The sequence below is a fragment of the Saimiri boliviensis genome, chromosome X (assembly GCF_048565385.1).
Source record: "Saimiri boliviensis isolate mSaiBol1 chromosome X, mSaiBol1.pri, whole genome shotgun sequence".
Classification (NCBI taxonomy): Eukaryota; Metazoa; Chordata; class Mammalia; order Primates; family Cebidae; genus Saimiri; species Saimiri boliviensis.
In genome coordinates, this window is record NC_133470.1 from 102,248,828 (window position 1) to 102,265,837 (window position 17,010).

The 17,010-nt window shown below is 41.1% G+C and overlaps 1 protein-coding gene across 5 annotated transcripts in view; it reads right to left on the reverse strand.

Moving 5' to 3' along the window:
• The window catches only part of PABIR3 (PABIR family member 3), a 46,394-nt gene that overhangs the window by 13,332 nt on the left and 16,052 nt on the right, over positions 1-17,010 (reverse strand). For all 5 annotated transcript variants that reach the window (XM_039464050.2, XM_003931153.4, XM_003931154.4 and 2 more), the window contains exon 3: positions 13,846-13,902. In XM_039464050.2, coding sequence (XP_039319984.1) covers positions 13,846-13,902 — 57 coding nt within the window. The remainder of the gene's footprint in view (positions 1-13,845; positions 13,903-17,010) is intronic.

Below are 17,010 nucleotides of genomic sequence, written 5' to 3' on the forward strand. Positions count from 1 at the left end.
TGGCACAATCTCAGCTCACTGCAACCTCTGCCTCCCAGGTTCAAGCGATTCTCCTGCCTCAGCCTCCTGAGTTGTTGGGATTACAGGCACCTGCCACCACACTCACCTAATTTTTGTATTTTTAGTAGAGATGGCATTTCACCATTTAGCCAGGCTGGTCTCAAACTCTTGACTGCAGATGATCCACCTGCCTCGGCCTCCCAAAGCGCTGGGATTACAGGGGTGAGCCACTGCACACCGCCAAATTTCTAAATTTTCTAGAACATCATTTCATCCTTATCTCATCCTTTTTTTATACTTCTACTTTATATATATTCTATGATTCACATGATATAATAGCACAGTGGCATATGTCCAAAATGTATAAGTAAATGCAGTGTACCTATGTTGGAGGCATGTGCTCAAACATTTTCTCCTGATGTGATGTGTGATCGAAAGAGTTTAAAGATTGTTGTCTATATAGTATAAATAATAAATGTTTGGGGTAGTCCATAATAGAAGAGTGGTGTGAGTTGTGTGAAAGCAATAAAATTTGGCGACATACTGTGGCTCATGCCTGTAATCCCCGCACCTTGGGAGGCCAAGGCAGGAGGATTCCTTGAATTCGGGAGTTCAAGATCAGCCTGGGTAACATAGCAAGAACTCATCGCTACTAAAAGAAAAAAAAATTAGCTGGGCGCATGTGGTATGCATGCCAGTAGACTGAGGACTCAGGAGGCTGAAGTGGGAGGATCTCTTGAGCCTGGGAGATTGAGGCTGCAGTGAGCCACAAATGTGCTACTGCACTCCAGCGTGGGCAACAACATGAGACCCTGTCTCAATCAATCAATCAACCAATCAATCAATATTTGACCTAGTCCTTCAAAGATGTATAAAATATGAACAAGCAGTAGAGGGAAGGGTATTCCAAGCAGAAGAAACCATATGAACAAAAGTTTACAAGAGGGAAAAAATACAGCAGATTTGAAGATAGTCAGACTATCTTGTTTGAAACTGAGTTTGTGCTCCAAAGCAGTGAGAGAGAAAACAGGAGAGGTAAGACAGGGCCAGATTTATAGGCTCCTAAATAACCAAAGAGTTTGAATTTAAAGGATTTGGGCAGAATTACTTAGTTGTCAGAACCACAGGCTTTGGAGATAAACAGAAATGAGTCAAACCCCAGCTCTACAACCTACTACCTGTGCAAACTTAGGCAGGAGACATCACCTGAGAGTCAGTTTCTTCAGCCATATGAAGATGATGATAAGAATGAGGATGATGAGATGGCTATACAGTTCTCATCACAGTGCCTGGCAAACAGTTCAGTGCTTAACATATGTTAGCTATTTTTATTATTATTCAATAGCTAATGGGAAGCCATTGTAACATTTTGTATGGGGGGAAGAAAGCGAAAATGATGTTTAAAAAAAGTCGGCTGGGTGCGGTGGCTCACGCCTGTAATACCAGCACTTTGGGAGGCTGCGGCAGGTGGATCACGAGGTCAGGAGTTCAAGACCAGCCTGGCCAAGATGGTGAAACCTAGTCCATACTAAAAAAAAAAAAAAAAAAAAAAAAATTAGCCGGGCCTGGTGGCATGTGCCTATAATCCCAGCTACTCAGGAGACTGAGGCAGAGAATTGCTTGAACCTGGGAGGCAGATGTTTAAGTGAGCCGAGATTGTACCACTGCACTGTACTCCAGCCTGGGCAACAGAGCAAGATTCCGTCTCAAAAAAAAAATAAAAATAAAAATAAAATGTTGGTATTGATTGTGGAAGTTAGATTAAACTGGGAGAGACAGAAAATCTATTGGGATATTATTTCGGTAATCTAGACCCAAGGGACAGAAGAAGGAAGTGGCAGTGAGAACAAAGAGGATATTGTCAAGGAAGAATTAGTAGGATTAGAAGCTTAATTGGATACAGTAGAACAATAAGGAAGAACTGAAGATAAATCGAGAGCTTTGAGTCTTAAAACTGGGACTATTTTGATACCATTACAGAAAATGAGAGAATTGGAGAAGGTAATTTAAGAAGATAATTAGTCTTTTAAAAATAATGTAATAACAGTAAATTCAGCAAAATGTAATTGTTAGTACAGTTGTTAGATTTAATATTATGTAGATATTCTCCTCCAGTGTGAAGCTCAAAGTATTTTGTAGTTCATTTGGTCAACAAGTAAAGAGCAGGTAGTTTTGTGAAATTGAGATCGAATTCTGCTTAATATTCCTTCCACTGAAAGTTGGAGCATTAGCCAAAATCAGCTATTGAAGGCTGTTAGGAGGAGTGTTGACTCTTTTTCATTTATGTCTTGCCTATTTCCAAAATGGATTTGAGATGGCTTATAATAAAATAAGATTGTTAAAATAAGTATAAAAGGTCAAGAGCCATGCATTATAACTGTAAGAAGCAGAGTACTAGAAACCTAGTTTAAGGAGAGTTGTTATACTTGGATGTTAAAGTTAGCTTTCCATTTTTTAGGATGCATGGTAAAAATGGGAACTATAAGTTACCAACTTTTGCTCTCTGAGGGAGACTACGCCTCAAAGATTTTAGTTGCCGAGTGCCTGCACAGTACCCAATAAAGGTTTGTTGAAAGAAGGAAACAATCTGTAAACTAAGATAAAATTTAAAAAAAAAAATTTTTTTTTTTTTGAGATGGAGTCTCACTGTGTCGCCCAGGCTGGAGTGCAGTGGCGCGATCGCAGCTCACTGTGCAACCTCTGCCTCCCAGGTTCAAGCAGTTCTCTGCTTTAGCTTCCCAAGTAGCTGGGATTACAGGCACAGGCCACCACGTCCGGCTATTTCTTTTTTTCTTTTTTCTTTTTTTTGTATTTTTAGTAGAGACGGGCTTTCATCATCTTGGCCTTTGTCACCCAAGCTGGAGTGCAGTGGTACAATCTCAGCTCACTGCAACCTCCAGCTCCCGAGTTCAGGCAATTCTCCTGCCTCAGTCTCCCGAGTAGCTGGGATTACAGGCATGCACCACCATGCTTAGCTAATTTTTGTATTTTTTAGTAGAGATGGGGTTTCACCATGTTGGTCAGGCTAGTCGCAAACTCCTGACCTCAAGTGATTCACCTGCCTTGACCTCCCAAAGTGCTGGGATTACAGGCGTGAGCCACCGCGCCTGGCCCAAATTTATTTTAAAACAAGTTAGGCTATTCCCTTAAAGAACTTTTCTTCATAAAAGAGACTAGGTGCTTAGTAGGTTCCAAAGAAAACTCAAAAACATATCAGAAAAATATAATTTCATTGCTTTACTAGACTAGAAAATGGTGACAAAGTCTCTAAGACAGACACTGCAAAACCTGGCCAGCAGAAGAAAAACCCTACAAACACAGATGATATCCAAATTGTGCCTGTCATGATCATAACCTGTACTCCAGCTAGTGCAATCTGCTTTAAATGGCTTCGTCTCCTATTGTTCCCCTATGTTTGTGTCTCACTTCAATTCAGTTTGTACAATCCAGCTAACATAAAATGAAAACTGTAATATGTATTATTAAAGTTTATATTTGTGAAGATACGAATACAAGGAATTCTAGAAATGCAGAGGTAGTACGTCGGAAGACTATTTTCACATTTCACATGAAGTATTCACATTCATCAATGCTTTAAAAAATACCCTGAAAAGGCTGGGGACTGTGGCTCATGCCTGTGATCCCAGCACTTTGGGAGGCCAAGGTGGGTGGATCACGGAGTCAGGAGTTCAAGATCAGCTTGGCCAAGATGGTGAAACCCCGTCTCTACCAAAAATACACACACACACACACACACACACACACACACACACACACAAAATAGCGTGGTGACCGGTGCCTATAATCCCAGCTATTTGGGAGACTGAGGCAGAGAACTGCTTGAACCCAGGAGGCAGAAGCTGCAGTGAGCTGAGATCAAGCCACTGCACTCCAGCATAGGCAACAGAGCAGGACCCCATCTCAATAAAAACAAAAAACAAAACAAAACAAAACAAAACAAAAAAAAAACACAAAAAACAAAAAACAAAATAAACCAAACCAAAACAAAACAAAACAAAAGCCCTGAAAATAGCCGGGGCGGTGGCTCACACCTGTAATCCCAGCACTTCGGGAGGTCGAAGTGGGCAGATCACCTGAGGTCCAAACTTAAAGACCAGCCTGACCAACATGGAGAAACCCCATCTCTACTAAAAGTGCAAAATTAGCCAGGTATAGTGGCGCATGCCTGTAATCTCAGCTACTCAGGAGGCTAAGGAAAGAGAGTAGCTTGAACCCAGGAGGCAGAGGTTGCGGTGAGCCAAGATTGTGCCACTGCACTCCTGCCTGGGCAACAAGAGCAAAACTCTGTCTCAAAAAAATAATAAAAACAAAAACAAAACCCTGAAAAATGTGGTTTTTCTGTAATACATTTCTGCTAAGCAGCGCGACTATTTACATAGGCTATTGCAACTCCTAAACATGCACAGATGAGGATAAAACCGAGTTGTAACAGATTCAAGCTGCTGTAGTCTAATGGGACTTTTCTTTCCCCCTCCCACTTCTCGCTTTCTCCCCTCCCCTCTTCTTTCTTTCTTTCTTTTTTTTTTTTTTTTTTGAGACGGAGTTTCGCTCTCGTTACCCAGGCTGGAGTGCAATGGCGCCATCTCGGCTCACCGCAACCTCCGCCTCCTGGGTTCAGGCAATTCTCCTGCTTCAGCCTCCTGAGTAGCTGGGATTACAGGCACGCGCCACCATGCCCAGCGAATTTTTTGTATTTTTAGTAGAGACGGGGTTTCACCATGTTGACGAGGATGGTCTCGATCTCTTGACCTTGTGATTCACTCACCTCGGCCTCCCAAAGTGCTGGGATTACAGGCTTGAGCCACTGAGCCCGGCCCCTTTCTTTCCTTTTCTTTTGAGATGGAGTTTCATTCTTATTGCCCAGGCTGGAGTGCAATGGCATAATCTCAGCTCACTGAAACCTCTGCCTCCCAAGTTCAAGCAATTCTTCTGCCTCAGCCTCCTGAGTAGCTGGGTTTACAGGCGCCCACCACTACCCTCAGCTAATTTTTTTTTTTTTTTTTTTGTATTTTTAGGGTAGACAGGATTTCACCATGTTGGCCAGGTGGCTCTCGAACTCCTGACCTCAGGTGATCCACTCACCTTGGCCTCCCAAAGTGCTGGGATTACAGGAGTGAGCCACCACGCCCAGCCTTCTTTACTTTTTTAAGAGATGGGGTCTCACCCAGGGTGGAGTGCAGTGGCAAGATCATAGCTCACTGCAGACTCAAACTCCTGGGCTTAAGTGGTCCTCCTGTCTCAGCCTCTTGAGTAGCTGAGACTGTAGATGTGTGCCACCATGCCCGGCAAATTTTTTTTTCTTTTCTTTCTTTTTTTTTTTTTTGAGATGGAGTTTTGCTCTTGTTGCCCAGGCTGGAGTGCAGTGGTGCTATCTTGGCTCACTGCAACCTCCGCCTCCCAGGTTCAAGTGATTCTCCTGCCTCAGCCTCCCAAGTAGCCAGGATTACAGGCATGTACCACCATGCCTGGCTAATTTTGTATTTTTAGTAGAAATGGGGTTTCTCAATGTTGGTCAGGCTGGTCTCGGACTCCCAACCTCAGGTGATGTGCCTGCCTCCGCCTCCCAAAGTGCTGAGATTACAGGCATGACCCACTGTGCCCGGCCAGCCAATTAAAAAAAAATTTTTTTTAGAGATGGAATCTCACTATGTTGCCCAGGGTGGTTGAACTGGCCTCAACTGATCCTCCTGCTTCGGCCTCTCAAGTTACTGAAATTATAGGCATGAGCCACCACACCCAGCTTAATTTCTTTTTATTGAGTTTTACTTAAGACACTACAGAGAAAGTCACTTTCTTACTGGGTGCCAATGACTCCAATCCTGTTTAACAAATCAGGAATTAAATATAAAGTTATATAACAAAAAACTGTGAGGAAACTGTTAAAGGTTGAATTGTGTCCCCCAAAATTCATATGTTGAAGTCCTAATCCCCAGTGCCTCAGGAGGTGACCCCATTAAGAGACAGAATATTTGCAGAAGCAAGCAAGTTAGGATGAGGTCATTAGGGTGGACCCTAGTCTAATATCACTGCTGTCCTTCATGAAAAGGAGAAACTTAGAAACAAACGCATATGCAGGGAGAACACTATGTGAACTTGATGATAGCCGTCAGCAGGCCAAGGGCAGAGGCCTGGAGCAGATCCTCCTTCTCAGCCCTCAGAAGGAACCAGTCCTACTGACATCTTTATCTCAGACTTCTAGCCCTAAGAAATGTGAAACAATATATTTCTGTTGTTTAAGCCACCCAGTTTGTAATACTTTGTTATGGAAGCCTGAGCAAACTAATATACAAACTGTTTCTGTATGGCACGTATTTATGTTTAGAGCTTTGGGAAACAGGGAACTACAGACTGAATACGTTCAGATCCTTTGGAATACAAGCTCAATTTGTATTAGGGCTCACATGTGGTGGCTCATGCATGCAATGCCAGTACTTTGGGAGACTGAGGCAGGAATATCACTTGAGTCCAGGAGTTCAGGAATAGCCTGGGCACCACAAGAAGACCTCATCTCTACAAAAAAATTTTAAAAATTAACCAGGCATGGTGGTGTGCCCCTGTAGTCCTAGCTAGTTGGGAGGTGAGGCAAGAAGATGTCTTTAGCCCAGGAATTTCAGGCTGCAGTGAGCTATCATCACGCCACTACACTCCAGCCTGGGCAACAGAGCAAGATCCTGTCTCACAAATAAATAAATAAAATAAAATGTTTATTAGGAAAGGAAAATTACACAAAAATAATTTCTATTTAGGAATAATGACTCTTTAGAAAATTAACTTCCAGCTTGATGTTTTCAAGCTCTTTAATACTTAGAAAACAGCTAACAACAAAGGTTGAGAAGAAATTGTCCATTAACTGCCTAATAGGAAAGGTGTAATATAAAGCAAATGTTGGCCCAGAATCTAACATTGACTTGGGACTGCATGATTATTTAAAATTAAAAGTAAATTTCATCAAACTATTTTACAGGAGGCTGGGTGTCGTGCATCACGCCTATAATCCCAGCAATTTAGGAGGCCAAGGAAGGCGGATCACCTGAGTTCAGGAGTTCGGGACCAGCCTGGCCAACATGGTGAAACCCCATCTCTATTAAAAAATAATAATAATACAGGCCGGGCGCGGTGGCTCACGCCTGTAATCCCAGCACTTTGGAAGGCCGAGGCGGGTGGATCACGAGGTCAAGAGATCGAGACCATCCTGGTCAACATGGTGAAACCCCGTCTCTACTAAAAATACAAAACATTAGCTGGGCATGGTGGTGCGTGCCTGTAATCCCAGCCACTCAGGAGGCTGAGGCAGGAGAATTGCCTGAACCCAGGAGGCGGAGGTTGCGGTGCACCGAGATCGCGCCATTGAACTCCAGCCTGGGTAACAAGAGCGAAACTCCGTCTAAAAAATAAATAAATAAATAAATAAATAAATAATAATAATACAAAAATTAGCTGTTGGGGTGGAGGGGTGCGGGCACCTGTAATCCCAGCTACTTGGGAGGCCGAGGTGAGAAAATTGCTTGAACCCGGAAGGCAGAGGTTACAGTAAGCTGAGATTGCGCTACTGCACTCCAGCCTGGATGACAGAGCAAAACTCTATCTCAAAACAAACAAACAAACAAACAAACAAACTCTTTTACAGGAAATACAGAGGATAAAAGAACATATTAACACCACATGGAAGCAAAATCAGAATGTGGGATATTTTACAGGACAAATGGGCTGGACTCTTCAATAAATAAGAGGCACAGAACAAAAAACAGGCAGAAAATTCTGTTTTACAGCATGGCACTGGCACCAAAACAGACACAAAGACCAATGGAACAGAACAGAGCCCTCAGAAATAACACCACACATCTACAACCATCTGCTTTTTGACAAACCTGACAAAAACAAGCAATGGGGAAAGGATTTCCTATTCAATAAATGGTGTTGGGAAAACTGGCTAGCCATATGCAGAAAGCAGAAACTGGACCCCTTCCTTATACTTTATACAAAAATTAACTCAAGATGGATTAAAGACTTAAATGTAAAACGCAAAACCATAAAAACCCTGGAAGAAAACCTAGACAATGCCATACAGGACATAGGCATGGGCAAAGACTTCATGATGAAAACACCAAAAGCAATTGCAACAAAAGCCAACATTGACAAATGGGATCTAATTAAACTAAAGAGCCTCTGCACAGCAAAAGAAACTACCATCAGAGTGAACAGGCAACCTACAGCATGGGAGAAAAGTTTTACAATCTTCCTATATGACAAAGGTCTAATATTCAGAACCTACAAGGAACTTAAATTTACAAGAAAAAAAAAAGAGCAACTCCATCAAAAAGTGGGCAAAGGATATGAACAGACACTTCTCAAAAGAAGACATTTATGTGGCTGACAAACATGAAAAAAAGCTCAACATCACTGATCATTAGAAAAATGCAAATCAAAACCACAATGAGACACCATCTTATGCCAGTCAGAATGGCAATTACTAAAAAGAAACAACGGATCCTTGCAAGGCTGTGGAGAAATCGGAGCACTTTTACACTGTTGGTGGGAATGTAAATTAGTTCAACCATTGTGGAGGACAGTGTGGCAATTCCTCAAGGATCTAGAACCAGAAAAACCATTTGACCCAGAAATCCCATTACTGAGTATATACCCCAAGGAATATAAATCATTCTACTATAAAAACACCTGCTTGGATATGTCTTTGTAGCAATCTATAAGAAAAAATTGAAAAAAAAAAAAACCCACCACATGCATACGTATGTTTATTGCAGCACTATTTACAATAACAGAGACATGGAGAACCAACCCGAATGCCCATAAGTGAAACTGGATAATGAAAATGTGATACATATACACCATGGAATACTATGCAGCCACAAAAAAGGATGAGTTCATGTCCTTTGCAGGGACATGGATGAAGCTAGAAGCCATCACCCTCAGCAAACTAACATAGGAACAGAAGAACCAAACAATGCATGTTTTCACTCATAAGTGGGAGTTGAACAATGAGAACACATGAACACAGGGAGGGGAACAACACACACCAGGGTCTGTTGGGGGTGGGTGGCGAGGGGAGGGAAACTAGATGACTGGTCAATAGGTACAGCAAACCACCATGGCACACGTATACCTATGTAACAAACCGACACATTCTGCACATGTATCCTGGAACTTAAGTAAAATAAAATAAAAATGCCATTTTAAATAAAAGAGATCTAAGAGCCTGGGCACGGTGGCTCACGCCTGTAATCCCAGCACTTTGGAAGGCCAAGGCAGGTGGATCACAAAGTCAGGAGTTCAAGAGCAGCCTGGTCAAGATGGTGAAACCCCAGCTCTACTAAAAATACAAAAAAATTATCTAGGCGTAGTGGCAGGCACCTGTAATTCCAGCTACTCGGGAGGCTGAGGTAGAGATTCATTTGAACCTGGGAGGTGGAGGTTGCAGTGAGCCAAGATCATGCCACTTCACTACAGCCTGTGCAAAAAAGTAAGACTCCGTCTAAAAAAAAAAAAGAGAGAAAGATCTAAGAGATATATATCAACTAAATGTCATATTCGGATTGTGTTTAGATCAGTTAAAAATGCATTTTTGAGAATTAGGAAAAGTATAACATGGCTTTACATGACATTAAGCAGTAAGGTAATTTGTTATGCATAATGATGGCATTGTGATTATGAAGGAAAAAAAGTCCTTCTCATACTTATAAACTTGGGTAAAAAGATATGTCAGAGATTTATGTTAAAGTACTCTTTCCTACCCCTAAGAAAGAAGAGGATAAATGAAAAAGGATGTACAAAATGTGGATAATTGTTAAAGCTGGGTGTTAGGTACATGGAGATTCTATAGTGTATATGTTTTCAATTTTCCATTTAAAAATATTTTTTTAATGAAGTACCCCAGGCACCATGCATAATTACTTACAGTTGTCCCTTGGTATGCAGGGAATTTGTTCCAGCACCCACCAGCCCCACATATACCAAAATCCACACATACTCAAGTCCACAGTAGGCCCTCTGGAACCCAAGGATATAAAAAGTCAGCCATACATATAGAAGGGTTTTGCATTCCAAGAATACTGTATTTTTTATCTGCATTATCTATGTATAAGTGCACCCGCACCATTCAAATCCACATTGTTCAAGTTTGGAGTTTCCTCAAAAAGCAAAAAAATAGAGTTACCACATGATCCAGCAATTCCACTCCAAGGTACATAACCCACCAAAAAGGAAGTCAGTATATGGAATTGATGTCTGCACTCTCACGTCTGTTGCAGCACTGTTCACAATAGCTAAGATTTGGAAGAAGCCCAAGTGTTCACCAACAGATGAATGGATAAAGAAAATGTAATACATATAAACAAGGAGTACTATTCAGCCATAAAAAGAATAAGATCGCCAGGCGCAGTGGCTCACGCCTGTAATCCCAGCACTTTTGGAGGTCGAGGCGGGATTACCTGAAGTCAGGAGTTCGAGACCAGCCTGGCCAACATGGCGAAACCCCGTCTCTACAAAAAATACAAAAATTCACTGGGCGTGGTGGTGCGGGCTTATAATCTGAGCTACGCTGAAGGCTGAGGCAGGAGAATCACTTGAACCTGGGAGGTGGATGTTGCAGTGAGCCAAGATGGTGCCACTGAACTCCACCAGCCTGGGTGATAGAGCGAGAACGACTCAAAAAAAAAAAAAAAAAAAATGAGATCCAGTCACTTGCAGCAACATGGATGAAACTGGAAACTAGAGGTCATGTTAAGTGAAATAAGCCAGGCACAGAAAGACAAACATTGCATATTCTCACTTATCTCCTTTTATCTTTTCTTCTTCTTCTTTTTTTTTTTTTTTTTTTTTTTTTGAGACAGAGTCTTGCTCTGTAGCCCAGGCTGGAGTACAGTAGAGTGATCTTGGCTCACTGCAACCTCCTCCTCGTAGGTTCAAGTGATTCTCTTGCCTCAGACTCCTGAGTAGCTGAGATTACAGGCACCCACCACCATGCCTGGCTAATTTTTGTAGTTTTAGTAGACACGGGGTTTCACCATGTTGGGCAGGCTGGTCTCGAACTCCTGACCTCAAGTGATCTGCCCACCTTGGTCTCCCAAAGTGCTGGGATTACAGGCATGAGCCACCACACCCGGCCTCATGTTCTCACTTATTTGTGGGAGGTAAAAATGAAAACAATTGAACTCATGGTGATAGAGATTAGAAGGATGACTACCAGAGCCTGGAAAGGGTAAATGAGGAGTGGCGAGGAAGTGGGATGGTTAATGGGTATAAAAATGTTGTCAGAAAGAACAAATAAGACTTAGTATTTGCTAGCACAACAGGGTGCTAGTCGATAATAATTTAATTGTACATTAAAAAATAACAAAGTATAATTGGATTGTTTGTAACACAAAGGACAAAGGCTTGAAGGGATGGATACTCCATTTACCCCGATGTGATTATTACACATTGCATGCCTATATCAAAGTATCTCATGTACTCCATGGCACCTGTAAAAATTAAATTACTTTTTAAAAACCAAGGTTGTTAAAGGGTCAGTTGTAATTCTTTTCATACTCATAACAATCCTATGAGATAGCCAATATTATTCCCCTTTTTTGATAAAATCAATGCCCTTATTAATGTTGTTAAAGTGAAAGTTCAGAATGTAATGGGGAGAGAACCAGACATTTCTGTTTTGCACTTAAAATGTTAAGTTTAATAAGTACAATGAAGTCAGTCAAAGAATGCATGTAAAGAAATATGCAATTTGTGCCAGGCACAGTGGCTCATGCCTGTAATCTCAGCACTTTGGGAGGCTGAGGCAGGCAGATAACTTGAGGTCAGGAGTTCGAGACCAGCCTGATCAACATGGTGAAACCCCATCTCTACTAAAAATACAAAAAAATTAGCTGGGTGTGGATCACACCTGTGATCCCAGCTACTCAGGAGGCTGAGGAAGGAGAATCCCTTGAACCCAGGAGGTGGAAGTTGTAGTGAGGTTATAGTGAGCTGAGATAACACCACTGCACTCCCGCCTGGGCGACAGAGTGAGACTCTGTCTCAAAAAAAAAAGAAATATACAACTTAAAATATCTATCAGACCATTAAAATGCTGAAATTAAGTCTTAATTTTCCATTCAATCAGTATCTAGACTGAAAATTAATGTTTTTCTATTTTCCCATCTTATTCATTTTCTACTTGTATTTCATTTAAAATGTTTATACATCACTATGGAAATAAACTGCATTAAACTTATATTCCTAACCAATGTAAATTAGTATTTATATCAAGCTTCATCAGCAAATAGCAACACATAACCCATCTGCAAATATTTGACTTAATTTAGGAGAAGCAAAGAAACATATTGCACAGATAAACCAGAGGTCACTTTAACTACTCATTTGAAGTCGCTGAATTCTTTAAGAATTTCTAAAACAGATACATACAAAAATGGGAGTAAAAGAAGTTTTACCTACTAAAAAGTAAAAAACCGGCCTGGCGCGGTGGCTCACGCCTCTAATCCCAGCACTTTGGGAGACCGAGATGGGTGGATCACCTGAGGTCAGGAGTTTGAGACCAGCCTGGCCAACATGACGAAACCCTGTCTCTACTAAAAATACAAATATTAGCTGGGCATAGTGGCAGGTGCCTGTAATCCCAGCTACTCGGGAGGCTGAGGCAGGAGAATCACTTGAACCCAGGAGGAGGAGGCTGCAGTGAGCCGAGATCGCGCCACTGCACTCCAGCAGGGTCAAGGCAACAAAGTGAGACACTGTCTCAAAAAAAAAAAAAAAAAAAAAAAAAGGTATGAAAAAACCGTTTTTACCATACTTTCTTGGTAGGGTATAAACTGACCTTAGGAAGGCATGGCACTGGGGTGAAAGGGAGAGAGGGAAAGGAAGCAAGAGTTGGAGGACAAGTAACTGGGATTACAAGACGGTATTATGGGCTTTGTGCCACTGAAACAGCAAAACGGGAGCTGGAAAAGAATCCAGTAATTTTGGGCCAAATCTTGGTTCTGACACTCACCAACTCTGGACATTGGGTAAATTGCTAAATTTCTCCCCTTTTTAGTTTCTGACCTTATGAAGTTGTTGCAAGATAAAATGAGGCCACAGATGTAAAGTACCTATTAGTGCTAAGGGAATAACTTTAGCCTCCCTTGGGGGGAAAAAATGTCTGCTTGTAACTGGGTCAAAAAAAGAAATAACACCTCTGGTGGAGTGGTGATTTGATCTTTTGAGTTCTGTGGCTAATCCTTGGATAATTAAAAGGTTGAATTCTGTATTAGGCTTGTGCTATTAAGCATCATGTGCATGAGTGCACACCTACCAACCTACCCACATCCACCCACCCAACAACACACACACACACACACACACGCACACACACACACACGTGCACAAATGAGCAAAATACAAACCAGTGAGGTACAATGTGTCCCTGATCTCAAATCACTAAGAAGTGAACACAAAACAACAGCATGAAGGCCATTTTATCTGTCAAAAACACTCATCTGAGGGTCAAAAAAATAATGATACCTATGGTTATTATGAAGCTGAAAATTAATTTGTATGTGTAGCATTCCACTTTCAGATCCCTGGAAGAAAGAAGCCAGGCTCAAGATAGAAAAGTATGCAGTATTTCTAGAAATTATTAATTTATTAAAATAGTGAATAAGCCAAATATAGGGTTTCTTAATTTGTTTTCTTTTTTTAAGAAATCATTCCTAGAAATAAAAACTTAATTACATGTGACCTCACTTAGAATTACTGAAACACAGGTATTTTTACAAAGAAAAATAACACTTACTTTTTTAAATGAACAGTTCTCAATTTGGAAAGTCTTCTTACCTGTTTGATTTGATGAAGGCGGCTGATGGAACCACGAAAGGGAGATGGTGGCAACAACTGAAATTTAAAATGTAGAAGTCAAGCTCGCTTTAGTGTTTCTGATTAATTATATCTAAACCTTAAGTCAATGTTGAATTACCTAAAATATTTATTTAGTGCCTTATGCATTCCAGCAACAGTATAAGTTAAGTTCAAAGTTAAAAAAAGATCCAACTGGATCTTGACAGAAAATTATACTGATCAAAAATCAACACTTTCCAAAACAGAACAAAATAACTGTTATAAGAAATACAGAGCAGAACATCAACAGATGATTTTGTTCGTCTCTACCTTTTCTTTCCTAAGGCACTAGATCTTAAAATTGCCTCATTTCTCTTGCCAGTTTCAGCCCATCATTAAGCTGAGTGAGAGGTATTACCCGGAAAAAAAAAAAAAAAAAAAAAAAAAAAAAAAAAAAGCTGAAACAGTCATTGAATCAGTAGCTTGCTTGCCAAGCATACCGCCCAAAAATCATAAACAGAATAACGACATCAAATAAACTGAAATCTACCTGGGGAAACCAAACTTTCAAAATATAGAATGACTTTAAGGTAGTCACTTTCAAGTCATTTAGCACATTTTACTCTTGGTTGCTAAGATACTTCTTGTCTAGGTCCTTTCTCTTTTTCCGGGGCTACTTTTTCCTTTTCAGTCCTTTCTCAATGTTTGTGAGGACCCATACAAGAGGGGAATGAAAGAATGGAGGGATTTAAAGTTAAGTGTGAAAATGAGGCTTGAAAATTACCTTCAGAATTCATTTGTAAACTCTTTCTGTACTGTGCCTATTTCTTGAAATGCCAGATAATGTGTTTACCATATCTTAGTTTCAAATTCTATAAAGAGCACATTGAGTTGTACATTCAAAATATTGAATGAGGCTGGGTGCGGTAGCTCATGCCTATAATCCCAGCACTTCGGGCGGCCTAGGCAGGTGGATCACTTGAGGCCAGGAGTTCAAGACCAGCTTGCCCAACATCATGAAACCCTGTCTATACTAAAAATACAAACATTAGCTGAGGATGGTGGCACGTGCCTCTAATCCCAGCTACTTGAAATTTACAAAAAAAAAAAAAAAAAAAAAAAAAAAGAAAGAAAGAAACGAAAAGGCCTGGAGGCCAGCCACCATGGTGGCTCATGCCTATTATCCTGGAACTTTGAGAGGATCACTTGAGGCCAGGAATAAAAGACCAGCTTGAGCAAGATGGCAAAAACCCACCTCTACAAACAAATAACATGTAACGAGCACTGAGCTAGGCCCTGAGGATCCAAAGATAAATAAGAGATTTTCCTGTCCTTGAGCAAGTCCAGTTAGGGGAAACTAGGTCACAGTCAAATGGCAGAACAGAGTTATGATTTGAGTCCAAAGCACAGAGAACTCTGTGTGGGGTCTTGGAGAAGACTTCATAGAGGAGTAGCAATTCATTAGAGAAGAGAAGGGAGGACATTTCAAGGAGTGAGAGGAAACAGGCAGAGAGGAATGTTCAGGGAACAGGGAGGTTCAGGGTGGCTGAAACTTAGTATCTGAGAGGGTGCAGCAGGAAACAAATTTAAGGAAATTAGGCTAAAACCAGATTGTAGTTTTTGGACTTTAGCCTTTGAGCACAGTAAGAAACCCAGAGCATAGATTTCTCTGAGTTCTCAAACCTCAAAGGTTCTTTTAAACAAGATCGTATCTGTTTTAGAAAGGTAACCCTAGCAGCATCATGCAGAACACATTGATGGTGGATGGAAGAGGGACTAGAAGCAGGGTCATGGGCCAGGTCACAGATGGTGAGGGTCTAAATGAAAAAGGGAGGGTGAATAGGAGGTAGATTGGAGAAATGACCAAAAGGAGGGCAAAGAGGTTGCTAAGGTTCCGAGTGGAAACCAGTAGATGGAGCAGGCCCATGAAAGGCAGTAAGAGGAGTGAGTTAGTGAGTGGTGAGAAGATGAGTGTTCAAAAATGCCTGTTATCCCAGCACTTTGGGAGGCCGAGGTGGGCAGATCACCTGAGGTCAGGAGCTCGAGACCAGCCTGGGCAACGGAGTGAAACCCTGTCTCTCCTAAAAATACAAAAATTAGCCAGGCATGGTGGCAGGCACCTATAATCCCAGCTACTCAGGAGGCAGTGGCAGGAGAATTGCCTCAGCAATTGAACCCAGTAGGCAGAGCTTGCAGTGAGGTGAGATCGTGCCACTGCACTCCAGCCTGGGCAACAGAGCAAGACACTGTCTCTAAATAAATAAATAAATAAATAAATCAATAAATAAAGTATGTGTTGGATAAATAAATGTTTCCATGAAGCAGAGAGTCTGAAATTTTATTGGGTTTTAAAATGTATCAGATGACTTTTTAAGGAATACGTTACCTCACTCATTACATGTTGCTTAAAGTATTAAAATCAGTTTGTTTTTTTCTAATCATTTGCTAGAAAGTAGAAGAAACAGCCAAGGTTGCAAAAAGAACTATAGAAAATTGGTATGTGGGTAACTGAAAATTCACTACATATAAATTTTGTTTGACAATTAGCAGCAGCTACTTCACCACAATAATTCGCTATTGTCAAAATATGGCCGTTAAGTAGTTCAGTATTTTTTGAATGCTTACTAGGTTTAATGAGCTATTTTTCTGCTCAGAGAGGAATGAGAGTTTTTTCTTTAAAGAAAAACAACTAATAAGCTATAGTTATTACCCTCAGAGACCTTACAATCCACTGAAGAGACCAGTGTTGGAAGCAGATTTTATGTAAGAGACGAGGAAGCGCACGTTGAACGAAAACAAAGTGAGGTGGGAATCAAAAGCAAAGATGAAGTGGGTGTGTGTAGGTGGTGGGAGGTGGAGACAAACAAGAAAGGCTTAAGGTGGTATTTCAGTTAGACCTTGTAGGACAAAGAGTTTGTCAGCATAAGCAACAGAAAAGTGAAGGTGCCTGGCATATTTTAGGACACGTTATTGGCCCTGTGTGAGTGCAACGCCAAGAGTTCACGGAGGGAGAAAGGACTGTGAGGCCAAAAGTGTGAAGATACTAGAAAGCTTTAAATGTCTTGCTCAAAGAGTTTGAACTGTGAAAAAATAATCTACTCTGGTATATATAGGAGAAAAGCGGGTTACACCTAATGGCACCATCTACATAACTTTGGAATAGAC